General features: G+C 39.2%; 2 protein-coding genes across 2 annotated transcripts; both read left to right on the top strand.

Moving 5' to 3' along the window:
- On the top strand, window positions 1103–2990 carry LOC104731238 (geraniol 8-hydroxylase-like). The gene has a single exon (XM_010450558.2). It carries the CDS (start codon window positions 1172–1174, stop codon window positions 2750–2752), a length of 1581 nt encoding a protein of 526 aa, XP_010448860.1. The 5' UTR covers window positions 1103–1171; the 3' UTR covers window positions 2753–2990.
- On the top strand, window positions 5335–5952 carry LOC104731237 (LOB domain-containing protein 32-like). Its single transcript, XM_019233947.1, has one exon. It carries the CDS (start codon window positions 5348–5350, stop codon window positions 5804–5806), a length of 459 nt encoding a protein of 152 aa, XP_019089492.1. The 5' UTR covers window positions 5335–5347; the 3' UTR covers window positions 5807–5952.

The raw sequence follows: 16934 nt of genomic DNA, 5'->3' as shown, positions 1-16934 counted from the left end.
GTGAACAGACAATACTATTGACAAGTGTAGTGTTCTGTTTACAGTGTTAGAGTACACTTCTTTCGCGGCTGCGTTTGGATTCATTCCATCACTTGCTTCTGTGTTTTGTCTCATTTTATCTCTTTGAATAGTTGAATGAGATTTCAACACTGGGGGCGACTTATTCAATGTTGGCGTTGTATTTCTATCTAACTTATCATATTTTTTTTTGTCTGATTAATAACGTTATCACTTATCACAGATTTATGATAGAGTTGTATTAGTAATAAATTTAGTTCAGATGAAAAGAGATTATTTATTACTTCAACAACTCCATATGGATCTTAGGGATTAGTGAATGAACTTTGTCTGTTAAATACATAAATTCGATCTCTAAAAATATATAATAATATTAATATGGATATCTTATCTAAATATCCAATTAGTCGATTCATAAATTATAGAATGTGATAAACTAACTTAATTCACCATAAATCAGAAACTAAATAGTTAAGAATTACTAACTAGCATGCATGAAAAACTGAAGACAATGCGTAGTTGAAGGATGGAATGGAACAGTGACGAGGCACAATAAGGACACGACGAACGAGCCAATAAAACAACAATAAAATGTTAGGGCAAAAGGATGTTCCAACCAAATGATAGGTTTGGCTCTTCTACGTTCGGTTGGTAGTGGTTTTTCTTTTCTATGTAAGATTTGTGTATAGATAATTATGACATATGCATGTCGCAAATTAAGTTCTCAATTGGAGGGGTCAATATCTTAGATCTTGGATCTAATTATTTAAGACAAATTTACATTACTAATATATTATACTAATGAAAATGGATATTAGAAGTCTTAAATGAATGTTTTTCAAACTATTGTCAAAGAATACAAATGAAACAAACTTTCTTTTATTTGAGAAGAAACGAATAAGAAAATGAAACGGGTACAAAACAACAAACAAGATGGGGTCATTTAATATTTAATTAGCTTACCCCTTTTAAGTAAAAGTGGCTTCAACCTCTGCAATCCTTGTAGTTATAAATCTCTAACAAAAATAAATAAACAACAATGCAATCATTATCTCCGAGCCTACATAAATGTCCACATTCCCGTGTTCACCAAAAACAACACAAAACCAATAAACAATTAAACCACAGTGAGTATCTTTCTCAGAAGAAAAAAATGGGAACGACGTCATCTAAGTCTAACATCACTCTCTTGCAGATCCTCAACACAAAGGATTCGTATAGCCACGTGCTGCTCGCTGTTGCTGCTCTCTTGGCCGTTGTTTGCTACTTCTGGAATAAGGGGAAGTCCAAATCTAAGAACGTACCACCGCTTCCTCCAGGACCTTGGCCACTTCCAATCGTTGGAAACCTCCCATTCATAAATTCTGACGTCCTCCACACGCAATTCCAAGCCCTAACCCTAAAACACGGCCCTCTCATGAAACTCCACCTCGGATCCAAACTCGCAATCGTCGTATCTTCCCCGGATATGGCTCGCGAGGTTCTCAAAACCCACGACATCACTTTTGCCAACCACGATCTCCCCGAAGTTGGAAAGATCAACACTTACGGTGGAGAAGACATCCTCCGGTCTCCTTACGGCACCCATTGGAGGAGACTCCGTAAGCTCTGCGCCATGAAGTTGTTCACTACGCCGACAATGGAAGCTTCGTACTCCATTCGGCGAGAAGAAACCAGACAGACCGTCGTTTACATGTCGGAAATGGCATGCAACGGATCTCCGGTCAACCTCGGGGAGCAAATCTTTCTTTCCATCTTTAACGTCGTGACACGAATGATGTGGGGAGCTACTATTGAAGGAGACGAGAGAACAAGCTTAGGAAACGAGCTCAAAGCCCTAATCTCTGATATCTCCGACATCGAAGGGATTCAAAACTATTCTGATTTATTCCCTTTGTTATCAAGATTCGATTTCCAGGGATTGGTTAAGCAGATGAAAGTCCATGTGAAGAAGCTCGATCTCTTTTTCGAACGAGTTATGGAGAGTCATGTCAAGATGGTGGGGAAGATGAGCGAAGAAGAAGAAGATTTCTTACAATACTTGCTTAGAGTTAAAGACGATGATAAGAAAGCTCCTCTCTCCATGACTCATGTCAAGTCTCTCCTCATGGATATGGTTCTTGGTGGAGTGGACACATCGGTTAACGCATCAGAATTCGCCATGGCAGAGGTTGTAAGAAGACCAGAAGTTTTAAACAAGATCAGACAAGAACTGGATCAAGTTGTTGGCAGGGACAACATCGTTGAAGAATCACATTTACCTAAGTTTCCTTATCTACAAGCAGTTATGAAAGAGACTCTTAGGCTTCACCCTACGCTTCCTTTTCTTGTTCCTCACAGAAACAGCGAAACCGCGGTGGTTGCGGGATACACAGTGCCTAGAGACTCTAAGATATTCGTCAACGTTTGGGCGATTCAAAGAGATCCTAAGCATTGGGATGAACCAAACGAGTTTAAACCGGAGAGGTTTTTGGATAGCTCACTTGATTTCAACGGGGGTGATTTCAAGTACTTTCCTTTTGGATCTGGGAGGAGGAGTTGCGTGGCGGTTAACATGGCCGAGAGACTTGTTCTATTCAATATTGCGTCACTTCTTCACTCTTTTGATTGGAAAGCTCCTAAAGGACAGAAGTTTGAGGTTGAAGAGAAGTTTGGGCTTGTTCTTAAGTTGAAGTCTCCACTTGTGGCTATTCCTGTTCCAAGGTTGTCTGATCCGAAACTCTACACCGCTTAAGTAGTAAGATGGGAAGTTTGTGGTTTGGGGAAGTTCAATGTTGAGTCATGTTTTCTTGTCTTTTTGGTTGGAGTTTTCATGTTTCGTGAAAAGGTAAAGTGTTAAGTCACTTATGTGATCATATATAAATGTAAGAAAGTGTGCTTACTACAACAATGTTTTGTTTTGTATCCAAATTAAATAGTTGATACCATATGCTATAGAATGGTATATAATTACATTTTGGTAGTTTCAAATTCTTGAGGCAACCAATAGTAAACGTAGCAAATAGCGTTAAATTACATCAAAAGATTATATGAGAAATAATTAGCACTCATTTTTAATTAAAGAAATTAAAAGAAGAGGCTTCACTTAAAAATCATTGGGTGCAAATATTTATATCAGTTATATTAATTGATACAAAATTTAACTTTAGCTTTTTGAAGTGACACAAGTTAATATCAATTCCAATAAGCGATGAATATTTATGATCAAATATATTGTATCCACTTCCATACATTTTGTCATTTTGACTAACATGAATGTTTATGATCTCTCGAACTTTTATTTTAAATTTTTAATATGTAACGGAAGTATAAATTTTGTCGTTCGAAAAAAGATGGAGGGGACTATACCTCTTCATGACTTGAGTTAAACAAAGGTTGAGTTGACATTATATGATCATAAGATCTAACATCCAGATATAATCCCATGATCATTATATAAAAAAAAAGTAACACAAAATGCAAATTTATAATTTTTTTCTTTCAAACCCAATGATGATCCTGCTACGGTACTAAATTTGTTAGAAGGTCGTTTTGTCTCTATTGTTTCTTGTTTTTCCCTCTGTTTTTCTACCTCTGGTTTCTTGAATTATTCAGACGATTAAAACAAACTAACGATGTTCAAAAAAGAAGACAATAACAAATTAGCATCTTAGAAATTGCTAATTGCTTTTATAATTTTTTTCACAAATCATTTTTGAATTAAATATTCAATATGTAAATCTAAATTTTTAGTTAATCTATGACGGCATAGAACGTAACTCTAAATTGTTTATCAAATAATAGCGTTTTAGAGTTATCCAACTTGACCAATGATAGATATAAATCAGTTATACTTGAAGATAAAAAGATTATAGATATTTTTTTTTGTGTGATTCAAGTAATCTAAACCTTTCATTTTAAAGTTTCTCCTAAAATAAAACAAAATTTACAGTATATATATTAATATATGATAAAGTCACCTATATTATAAAATATTTTTTACACGAGCTTGTACTCAAAGAATGTAACTCTATTAAATCGTTAAGTTCCTTTATTTTGTCGATATAACTTTATGAAATTGAGACAATTACTCATTACTCATTATAATATACTTCCTCTGTTTTATATTACTTGTCATTCTACAAAGTTGTATTGTAAACACAAAACGACAAATAAAATAAAGCAAAAGTTTAACTCTAAAACGATAACTAAAAAACGAAGTGAGTATAAAAAAAATAGTTAATTCTTTATCAGCGTTTTTTTAATATTACCATTTAGAGTAAATTAGGCATATGATAAAGTTTTGTTCAATGTTAAAACTTACATTAATGTAACTTGTATTTTTTCCGAATAATTTTGGATAAATTTGTTTCTTTAAATGTTAGTATAATTGCTAAAAACAATATATTCATATTTGTAATTTTACTTTTGAGTAATAGATAAATCAACAAAATATAAATATTTATTATTTCAATACTATCTATTACAAAACTAATCTGTGTGTAGACGCAAATCCTATTATAAAAAATATTTATCGATCGATTGATAAACTAAAATTGTGTTCATTTTTATTGTTTTTAGAATTTGACTGAAAAGGATAAATGGTCAAATTTGTGTGCGAAAGACAAACTAATAATATAACATCTTATGTTGATACTACATACAAAAAAAAAAATCTATAATACATTTTTAGGGGATAGAAATAAATATAACTAATGCATGAAAATTTGACCAACAATTATAATGCATGGAAAATATGATATAATCTTGCCAAAAATAGAAGTATGCAGTCAAATATAACAATAATGGTAGATAGTAACTGCCAAACAAATATAAATAAGTCAAACTTATGATATTTATTGGATATTACTATCTTACTAAATTAGTGATTTAACCAGTCAAGTTTTAAGGCTATAAAACTATGACTAATTTATCATTATAGGCATCCTTCAAATTTTCAGTACTTTCAGTTCTTAGTGATATAAGATCTTTAACATTTTCAATCGAGGTATTACGTGATCCCGATTTATCTATTAATTTGTTATAAAATTCACGTGATACTATTATGTTTATATGAATTTTTGGAAAACTTTTGATCTCTCAAGTTAGGTAGATCTTATATAGAATTTTTATGTAGATATTTGCTCATTACAACTAACAAGTGATATTTAAATATTTTTGTAGTTTTAATATGGGAGATCAGATTTTCATTTGTATAAATATTTCAAGAACCAAAATCTTTTTTTCATCATTTTTAATATATATCAAATGTACATATATATAGTATTGATGATTTTTTTCATTTAATTTTCTTATTTAGGGTATAAGGGAGGAAACTAAACAAAAAGAAATGAATTCCAACCGTTGTGCTATCTGTAGGGCCTTAAAACAAATTTGTGACCCAAATTGCAAATACAAAGCACATTTTCCATCGAACGATACAAGATTTGAAGATGTTCAACAAATATTTGGAGCCGCAAACGTTGCAAATAAACTCAACAGTCTTGAAACTGAAGAACAACGTAAGATTGCTGCCAACTCTTTGTGCTATGCGGCTGAGGCTCGTAGACGTGATCCCAAATCTGGAATTGCTGGGATGGTACAACACCATGAGAGTATTCTCAATGATGTTGAACAAGATATCAAATTTGCAGAGAATGAGCTTAAAACCAATATGGGACCTGATCAAGTGCCAAAATTTGTTCCTGTTCCAATTCCAGATGGTTTTCTTACTACTGTTGATGATGCATCAACATCTGCGGGACCATCTGCGGGACCATCTGCAACTTTACCTAAGAATCATGAGTAATAATACTCAACAGATATTTCTGTCACCTAAAAACCAAAACCAACAATATTTTCAGTCAAATGTCTTTTAATGTTTTTTTCTTTCTTTGAACTCCATATCTCATAATAATCTTGTATCCTTTTCCTTTATTTATCACCATTTCTTCATAAATCTATGTAATTTGTTTAATAAATATCTATGTTGTTTGGTTAATCCTCATATGGTGTTTCCTATTTACTTCCACTAGATAATATTCAGAAAATACATATTAAGATCTTTTAAATCAATCAAATACTAGATTTGTTGCTAAAAGACATGAAATAATAGTTGTTAAAAATAATGAATGAGATCCTAAGTGGGTAAGGATGGATACATTTGTATATACATGTATATTACAATTGTAAATAATTTAATTTGGAGAACAATATTTCATGTTCTTCTAGGTAATCTTGTGATTTTAAATGATATGTTATTATAAGATAACAACTAAAGCTAAGAATTTAAAAAATGCATGTTCTTAGTTTACTCAAGCAAAGATTACCCAAGTTAACATTTGGTTATAAAATCCAGTATTGATCCTGGGTTGATAGAATATATATATATATATATATATATATATATATTTTATTAAAATAGATGTAAGAATGATATATAATTTAATTTCTACGGTGGTACGAAGAAGTATAGTAGTTTTTGTTGGTATGACGAAGAAGTATAGTACTTGATCAAACATATGTGTCTACGAGCTCATGTGAGGGTTCCGTATCACACAAAAAATGAGTCTTGTTAAAGAAAAAAACTTAGTAAAAAGATACTAGATACTAGATAGTAACTTGTGTTGTCTATCGCGGAAAAAGATTTACATATATTTTGATTCGCTAGTTTGAATAAGAAAATGTTTGTAGTATTTGATTTAATTTACTTTATGTATGTGTCATACTTTGATCTAGACTCATACTCGGTTAAATAAACTCAACGTTCGACACTAATCAGTTTTGGATCGAATATTATAATCTCTTGATTATAAGTTCAATAAAATTCAAAACAAAAACCCACTAAAATCCGTATTGACCACTAAAATAGCAAAGAATGAGATCATTTGTGGTGTTGGAGTTGGATGCAGAGCATCCAAAATGTCAAATTGATACTATGTTAGATAAGCAAAGGTTTAAACTTAATTCGAAGAAAAGAACAATGTGAGATATAACATTATGTCACATACTATTATCTCAAGGTATCCTCCCTCCTAAGTTTCCTGCAAATTGAAATTGTAGGTCTTGCACTCTTGCAAGCCTCCTCACAGTTTTTGGGGCTTAACTACGACCTATGTCATATAAACCCTGCAAGGTATAAAAGAGATAATAAGAATAATATATCCAAGAGAGATTTCTAGACTTATACATTTCTTTTTTTGTAAGAAAAATCATTGCACTTACGTTTAACTTTTCTCATAATTTTTTGATACAATAGTTAACTTAAGGTCATCTTTCGGACTGCAACAGTTTAGCAAATCACATCAGTATACCATAAATTTCAGTGAATGAGATTGAAGAATTGGATTCTATAGTTGTTCAAATTTGGTAAAAATTTGACCTGGTTAGTAAGTCACGCCCTATGTGACATAGGCTATGTCCATATCACACTCCTTTGAAGCAGCTCTAGGCCTATATGCATTTTCACACCTGCATATCATCCACATAAATTCCAAATAAATACCAACAAAAGATGATATATATAGTATCATGGAAAAAATGAATAAAGTAAATGATGTATATTAAATTTGCTAAAATCAAGGTTAGTTACTTTTTTAAGGAAGTTAGTACATTTTTGAAGATATGTTTAAATTTTTTTGATGATAAACGCAAAATCATTTCAAAATTTGTGTTAACCATTGGACATGTTGTGTTATTGGGATTTTTACGGTGTTGGCCTTTTTTATGGAGATGATTACTGAAACAAGCTTTTTAACCAAAAATATTTATTACTGTATTTAAGTGTTATTACAGATTAAATGCTATTTAAGTAGGTTAATTTTATTTTGTTACAACTACACAATCTTTAGATTCTGTAAGTATTTTTTTGTATAAAATTACAGTGATAATTTCTGTAATATACCACATTACAGTAGAGTTATTATTATTATTTTTTCAACAACAATAGAAAAAGATTAGCTCAAACGAGCCAATGACAAGGAACATTGTTTACAAAGTTAATTTGATGTGAAGCTGAACGAACACGTCGTACCAGGTTTTCTGCTTTACCATTCTGAGAGCATGGGACTAAAGCAATGAGAAAAGAACTAAACTCCTCTTTGTCAACTTCAATCTCTTCTAAGTACGCCTTGAAAGCTGGCTACTCGGAGGGCAAAAACACCATCTTTTCGATGGAGAACGGTAAGATGCGGAGATGGAAGCGATGTGGAAACGTTTCGATGGAGAACAAAGGATGCGAACGATGCATAAGAGATGGATCGATTGACGACACAAGAGGTTTGGCTCTCCTTTTTATATGGTCACTAACAAGGTCGAACCCCGTTTGGAGCTTGTTAGGGTTTTCTCGATGCTCAATCCCGGATTGAAGAAAGAGAAGAGTGAGACAAGATCAAAGAATCTCTCTTTGAGAAAAGTTTTATTATCATACAAGTCTAAGGAGAAACAAAGTGCTAAGAGGAGTTTAAATAGCAAGGTTAAGGAAGGAGCTTAAGGACACGCAGACTCATCTTGGTCCGCAAATCGTCCTTTGACGTGTTCTGTTTGCAATGAGAACACGTTGCCTCCTTTGACTAACAAGCTTAGCCACAAAACACTCTCAACGGTCCAAAAGGAATATTCCAGTGTTCAATTTAAACCAAAAGATAAGAGGGAAGAGAGATAACCGCCTTTGGCCTTGACGCGGGAAGCGACTTGGCCTTATAAGTTTTGCACCAAGCTCAATGCCTCGTTAAAACCTTCTCCGGTAATCCTAATGGGAAAAACCCGGAGTGAGGAAAAAGAGTACAAATCCTTGCTTAAGTGACTTTGTTGTCTTCACTCTTGGGTAAGAGTGAAGACCAAGCGAACTGAGCCTTCGGAGTCTTCATCGGTTGATTGATGCTGGACGAATGGTCGAACGAAGAGGTTGATCCGCTGCTTGGCCGCCTTTGCCGAACTCCTTGATCGAGTCGTGGCTCTTGGGAGGATCGCTGGTGCCTTGGCCGCGTTCGAGGTAGGCGTCTTGGCCGCGTCCGGTGCGTCTTGGCCAGGCGTCTCGGTTGCGTCCGGTGTGTCTTGGTCGTCTTGGCCGAGCTCCCGTCCTACGATCACATCATTCCTCCCGCTTGAAAAGGTTTTGTCCCCAAAACATCTCCATCGTCACTTACATCAAACGGAACGAGGTCAGTGACTTTGAAAGAAGTTGATGTGGTATACTCACCTGGAAGCTCGAGTCGGTAGGCATTGTCGTTGATCTTCTCAATGACTCGGAAAGGACCGTCTCCTCATGGGCTGAGCTTATCCTTGCGCCTCTGCTGGAACCGTTCTGGCCTCAAATGCAACCAAACCCAATCGCCGGGCTTGAACAGCATCAGTTTACGTCCGTGGTTGAGGAAGTGTGCATACTGCTCGTTCCTTCGCTCGATGTTCGCTCGAACCTCCTCGTGCAATGTCTTGACCAGCTCTGCTCTTATGGCTCCGTCTTGGTTCTTGTTCTTGTCCGGTGGTATAGGAAGGAGATCCAATGGTGTAAGCGGCTTGAACCCATAGGCGAGTTTGAAGGGTGACTTCTTCGTAGACGAGTGCACCGCTTGGTTATACGCGAACTCTATGATGGGAATGCATTCAAGACAGGATCCCTTATTGCTTGCGATCGCCATTCTGAGCAGGGCGCCTATTGAACGGTTGACAACCTCCGTTTGGCCGTCGGTCTGCGGGTGAGCGGCGGTGGAGTAGAGGAGCTTTGTTCGAGCTCTAAATGGTGACAACCTCTAAATGGTGCGCCAAAAGTGACCGAGGAACTTCGGGTCTTGGTCGGATATGATAGTGCGCGGGATGCCATGGAGCCTGATCACTTGACTAAAGAACAAGTTCGCCAGTTGCACGGCGTCATTGTTCTTGTTGCACGAGATGAAGTGAGCCATCTTTGAGAACCTCTCCACAACAACCATAATGCTATCTTTATGCGCCAAAAGAGGTAGGCTGAGGATGAAATCCATTGGCAAATCGATCGAGGGTGCTGAGGACACCGACAAAGGCATGTAGAGGCCGTGAGGGTACATTGTCGACTTGGAGGTGCGACACACGATGCAACGACCGCTATGCTTCTCCACCATACTGCGCATCTTTGGCCAGTAGAAATGCTCTCGAAGCACGGCCAATGTCTTAGTGATGCCAAAATGACCTGATAAGCCTCCGCTGTGGGCTTCTTGCACAAGCAACTCCTGGATAGAACCATTTAGTATGCACAGCCGTCGTCCTCTGAACAGGAACCCCTCATGAACATAGAATTCGGTGTAAATTCCCTTCCCATGGTTCTGGAAACAATCACCAAAGTCAGCGTCTCCAGCATAAGCATCCTTGATGCTTTCAAAACCCAACACTCGCGCGTCCATAGTAGTGATCAGTGCGTGTCTCCTTGACAAGGCGTCAGTGACTACATTCTCCTTTCCCTTCTTGTACTTGATGATGTAAGGGAAAGATTCTATGAACTCCAACCACTTCGCATGATGTCTCTTGAGATTAGTTTGGCTGCGTAGATGCTTCAAAGTTTCGTGATCGGTGTGAATCACGAATTCTCTCGCCAGCAGGGAGTGTTGCCAGACCTCCATTGCACGAATGAGAACATATAACTCCTTGTCATAGGTCGGGTAGTTGAGCACTGCACCACTAAGCTTCTAACTGAAATATGCCACGGGCTTGCCTCCTTGAGTCAAAATGGCTCCGATCCCGACTCCCAAAGCATCGCATTTGACCTCGAAGGTTTTGTTGAAGTCAGGCAAGGTGAGCAAGGGGGCTTGCGTGAGGCGCCTCTTGAGCTCAATGAAAGCTCGGTCTTGTTCTTCTCCCCAATGGAACTCGCTGTTCTTTTTGATAATAGCGGTGAGAGGCGCGGCGACCATACTGAAATCTCTAACGAATCTCTGGTAGAAGCTCGCTAAGCCGTGGAACGACCGGACTTGTGTGATGCTTCTTGGCGTAGGCCACTCCTCTATTGCGCGAATCTTCTCTCCATCGACTTTAAGGCCCTGCAAACTCACAACAAATCCTAGGAAGACCAATTCATCAGCAGCAAAAACGCACTTTTTCAAGTTTGCGTATAATTGCTCTTCATGGAGAGTAAACAAGACTGACTCTAAGTGTTGAACATGATCAGACAAGCTAGAACTATAGACAAGTATATCATCAAAGTAAACTACTACGAACTTATTAATAAATGATCTTAAAACATGGTTCATGAGACACATAAATGTAGAAGGGGCGTTAGAAAGACCGAATGGCCTTACCAACCATTCGTACAAATCCTATTTCGTTTTGAAGGCTGTCTTCCATTCGTCGCCCTCCTTCATATGAACTTGGTGGTAGCCGCTCTTCAAGTCGATCTTTAAGAAGACGCTGGCGCCACTTATTTCGTCGAGCATATCGTCGAGGCGTGGGATGGGGTGGTGGTACTTAATGGTGATGTTGTTGACGGCCCTACAGTCGACGCACATTTGCCACGACCCGTCCTTCTTCGGCACTAGGAGAACAGGAACAGCGCACGGACTCAAGTTCTCTCAAACGTATCCTTGTGCCATTAACTCCTTGACTTGTCGCTCAAGCTCCTTCGCCTCTTCGGGGTTGACTCGGTAAGCTGGCCGGTTCGGTAGCTGTGCGCCTGGAACGAGATCAGTCTGGTGCTCAATGCCTCTGATCGTAGGTAGTCCTTCAGGGAGTTCATCAGGGAACACGTCGGAGAAGAGCCTAAGGACGTCATGTATCAGCTCCGGTAAGGCGTCTATCGAGCCTTCAAGACCTGTGAGCAATAAATCTCGAAAGACCATTAGTAACACTTGGCCAGAATCCCTAATGGACTTCCTAACATCACCATATTGCACTAAAAAGTTCTTTTTATCGTCCGAGTCTTTAGACAACTTGTTTTGCATTTCATGTACTTGCGTTGGGCTCAAGGGTTTCAAGCAAATATGTTTGTTGTCATGAACGAAGTAGTATTTGTTCGTGTGGTCGCAATGTGTGGTGCGCTTATCAAACTGCCATGGTCGCCCCAATTAGAGGTGGCTAGCTTGCATAGGCACTACATCGCATAGGACTTGGTCCTTATACGGACCGACACTAAACGAGACCATGACCTGTTCTTTGACATGGATCACAGTCTTGTCATTTAACCATTTCAAAAGATAGGGACGAGGGTGGTTTGTGGTCTCAAGAGATAGTTTTTTGACAAGACTGGAACTTGCAACATTGGTGCAAGATCAACCGTCTATAATCAAGCCACAAACCTTCCCACTTACAGTGCATCTCGTGTGGAAGATGTTGTTGCGTTGGTTGGCGTCGTCGGCGGCTATGCTTGCATTCACGATGCGGCGAATCATCAATACCTCTCTGACTTCAGGCTCAGCTACAGCTTCTTCCAGTTCAGCCACTCCTCGAATGTTATCCTCGGAGGCCTCATCGTCGGACTCAATCTCGCCGGCTTCGGTAAGGATCATTGTTCGGACGTTCGGGCAATCACGAGCGTAGTGTCCTCTCCCTTGACACTTGAAACAGACAATGTCGTGGCTCCGGAAGTCGGTGGTGTTGCGTCGCGGATGTTGGCGCTCATTGGTGGCGGGCTCCCTTGGTTTAAATCTTGAGTCCGCACTGGTTGCCTTTGGTTTCTCTGGTAAACGGTTCGAAGGCGACGCATTAGGAGACCAAGTCAAAGCTCCTTGAGTTCGGGTGCGAGTCGCGGAGGCGCTCTTCTTCTTGATTTGGTTCTCAATCTTCACCGAGAGATGCAATAACTCTTCAAAAGTTTGATAGGGCTGGCGCTTGACCTTACGCGCAATGCGTTCTTGTAACCCGTCTAGGAACTGAGCCATGAGTGACTCCTCGGAGTCGTTGACTTGCAAACGGTTGCGCAAGTGCTATCACGGGTGGTGCTGGTGGTACTTCGTCGGCTATCGTACGGTCTGGTCAACAGTGACGTGTCGAGGCCTCGCGGTTGAGTTTGAAATTTAAACCTCGCAAGACAAAAAGCAAAATACAAACGCGTGAGAACCGACGCTCAATAGGACCACTTAATAGATTTTTTTCGTCACCAATGATTGAGCACAACTCACACAAATTAAACCTATGATCAAAACATAAAGCAAAAGCAAAAGTGCTAAAAGACAAAAATTGCTCTATGACCAAAGAAAAAAACACGAATCCTGGACAAAACTCTACCTTTATCGATCTAAAAGCAAACAGGTAAGAACAATGAACAGGATGAACAAAACAAGTCGCTAACAACCTAGACAAACGATGAACAACACCAAACATGCACCAAATTAAACCAAATGGTAAAACGGAACAAACTAGACAAGATGTTGCATACTAGACTAACAAACAACCTAAAGATGTTGCATACTAGACAACACAACCTCGTAGGAGCTTTTGAAGCTCTGATACCAAGCTGATGTGACCGAGGGTCGCGGATGCGGATCGGTCGGAGGAAAAGTTTTAGGACAGAGCTCGGCACGAGAGACTTTCCTCGGAAAAGTTTTGAGGTTTCGAATCTAGGGAGGATTCAAACAAGAGAAACGAAAAATGGCGAGATTCCAACGAGCTGTTTGTGAATACGGTCGTGTAGCCTCTATTGGATTGAATGGATGTGGTACGGACGGACGGATGCGGAAAACGGTTAAGGGAGGATACGGTAAGATGCGGAGATGGAAGCGATGTGGAAATGTTTCGATGGAGAACAAAGGATGCGAACGATGGACAAGAGATAGATCGATTGACGACACAAGAGGTTTGGCTGTCCTCTTGATACGGTCACTAACAAGGTCGAACCCGGTTTGGAGCTTGTTAGGGTTTTCTCGATGCTCAATCTCGGATTGAAGAAAGAGAAGAGTGAGACAAGATCAAAGAATCTCTCTTTGAGAAAAGTTTTATTTTCATTCAAGTCTAAGGAGAAACAAAGAGCTAAGAGGTGTTTAAATAGCTAGGTTAAGGAAGGGGCTTAAGGACACGCGGACTCATCTTGGTCCGCACATCGTCCTTTGATGTGTTCTGTTTGCAATGAGAACACGTCGCCTCCTTTGACTAACAAGCTTAGCCACAAAACACTCTCAACGGTCCAAAAGGAATATTCCAATGTTCAATTTAAACCAAAAGATAAGAGGGAAGAGAGATAACCACCTTTGGCCTTGACGCGGGAAGCGACTTGGCCTTACACGTTTTGCACCAAGCTCAATGCCTCGTTAAAACCTTCTCTGGTAAACCCAATGGGAAAAACCCGGAGTGAGGAAAAAGAGTAGAAATCCTTGCTTAAGTGACTTTGTTGTCTTCACTCTTGGGTAAGAGTGAAGACCAAGCGAACTAAGCCTTCGGAGTCTTAATCGGTTAATTGATGATGGACGAATGATCGAACAAAGAGGTTGGTCTGTTGCTTGGCGGCCTTTGCCGAACTCCTTGATCGAGTCGTGGCTCCTGGGAGGATCGTTGGTGCCTTGGCCGCGTTCGAGGTAGGCGTCTTGGCCGCGTTCGGTGCATCTTGGTCAGGCATCTCGGTTGCGTCCGGCGTGTCTTGGTCGTCCTTGCCGAGCTCCCGTCCTACGATCACATCAGCTGGTCTCGGGGATTGGGCAGTAATCCAATGATCAGAACATTCTGAAATGAATTTCCCAGATCCTACCCGTTTAATGAGTCCTTCGTTAACCAGAGAGCAAACAAACACCATACTCTGCCAGCCATAAGACGGTGAGTACGATTTAATTGGATCCATAGGATCACAATATGTATAGTAACAATCTTTAAAGACCCAAGCAAAAAGTGAATGTGGAACCGTTTCAACCGGCATAGTTGTTTTGCCAGTAAAGACTTTCGTTTTAGACCCACCAAGACTCTCTGGGATACCCAAGTAAGTACTCATCCCACCCAAAATTCATAATCCCCAATACACCTTTAAGTGCCTCCCGCGAATCAGGATCAACCGTATTACCAAATTAAATAGAAGACTTTTGAAATTTTATTTGCTGACCAGATACTCGCTCATACTGCTTTAGGATCCGTAAGACAACCTCACATTGTTCCTTCGTGGCACGACAGAAAAAAAGACTATCATCAACAAATAGTAAATGGAAATCGCTTGACAAGCAGTCGGCACCTTAATCCCCGTAATAAGTTTGGACTGTTCCACCTTCCAAAGATTAGCAATAAGCACCTCTGTACAAAGAATAAAAAGATATGGCGACATAGGACCGCCCTGCCGAAGCCCCCGGTGAGGAATGATTGAACCATTTGGTTTGCCATTAAGCAAAACTCTGTAATGGACCAACGTCACACACCACATAGTCTAGGAGATCCACCTATTAAAGAAAACCAAGTTTTCGCAACAAAATTTCAATAAAACACCATTTCACCCTATCATATGCTTTACTCATATCCGTCTTAATAGCCATAAACTTCTCCTTGCAAGAAGGATTTGTCCGAAGCCCGTGAAACATCTCCTGTGCTATTAATATATTATCTGAAATTAAGCGCTCCTCGACGAAAGCTGATTGCGGTTATGAGACGAGTGAAGGCAAAAATGAGTGTAACTGTTGACACAAGACCTTAGAAATAATCTTGTACCTTACATTATACAAACTGATAGAACGCAACTCCGTCATCCTAGTTGGTTTGTCCACCTTATGAATGAAACAGACATTTGTCATATTCAACCGTTTATCGAAGACCCATTCTGAAAAAAGGAATTAACAAAAGTACCAAATCAGCTTTGACGGTACCCCACGCCTTTTAATAAAAAAAGAGCGGTCATGGCGTCTGAACCCGGGACCTTGTCAGGGTACATCATAAACAAAGTCTCCTTGTCTCTTTTTCAGAGGTAATTTGAGTCAGAGATTATAATTCTCCTCCGTAATAACCGGTTGAACCTCACTAAGTGCCTCCTCAAAATCAGAGGGGTCCGAAGAAGTAAATAATTCTTAAAAATAAGAGACCGCTGTATTTTGAATATCTGTTTCCTCCGTAGTAAACCCCATTTGTATCATGAAGACCAACAATACGGTTCCTAACCCGCCGTTGCTTTGTCTGTGCATGAAAATAACTGGTATTCTGATCCCCATACCGCATCCACCGGCTACGAATCTTCTGAAACCAATACAGTTCATTATCCCAATATGTTTCCCTTAATTGCCAAGTCAGAGCAGCGATTTCCTCGACATTACTAGCACCATCTGCCTCTGCTACCGCCAATTTTGTTTTTATCTCCTCAATAGATTCCCATCCATATGGCATTTGATCCTTTCTCCCGTGAGAAATTGCATGCCGACAAGTAATGATCTTGTCCACAAGGTTACCCGTCAAGGGAACGGATGTCGAGCCCCAACCCTCAGCAATAACCCCAAAGAGACCTTCCTTATCTAGCCAATGTCTATCGAAACGGAAACCACTCCTACACCGACGAACCCTATCCTCTAGACATGCTAACACTGGCTTGTGGTCAGACGCAACCATTTCCAAATATTCTGTAAAAGACTACCGAAACAGATCATGCCATGCCTTTTTGGCAAGAGCCTGATCCAGACGACATCGTATCGGCTTCTTATCCCTCCAACTGCGCCAAAAAAGACTATCTCCAAGGGATGGAAATTTGAGTAAACTGCAATGGCGAATCATGGAATTAAAAGGGATGAAGGACGAAACATTACGCAACCGCCCACCCCGCTTTTCGTGGTTCCTCTTCAATTCATTAAAATCAGCAATGAGAAACCAAGGTTAATCCCGGGTTACCCCAATTCGTGTTAACCCCTCCTAAACTAGATCACGGTTTTTTTGAACCGGATCCCCATAAACAAAGGATAAATAAATTAGTTGTCCCTTGTAATCAAGCTCCACATCAATCAACTGATTAGGTTCAAATAAAATGGAAACATTATTATTATTATTATTATTATTATTATTATTATTATTATTATTATTATTATTATTAT

Source organism: Camelina sativa, chromosome 12, assembly GCF_000633955.1.
Source record: "Camelina sativa cultivar DH55 chromosome 12, Cs, whole genome shotgun sequence".
Taxonomy (NCBI): Eukaryota; Viridiplantae; Streptophyta; class Magnoliopsida; order Brassicales; family Brassicaceae; genus Camelina; species Camelina sativa.
Note: the sequence above shows the minus strand (reverse complement) of the source record. Positions and strands in the feature narration are given on the sequence as shown.

Bases quoted from the DNA above. Each gene is read 5' to 3' on its own strand.
- LOC104731238 (XM_010450558.2), top strand. From the start codon at position 1,172: ATGGGAACGACGTCATCTAAGTCTAACATCACTCTCTTGCAGATCCTC.
- LOC104731237 (XM_019233947.1), top strand. From the start codon at position 5,348: ATGAATTCCAACCGTTGTGCTATCTGTAGGGCCTTAAAACAAATTTGT.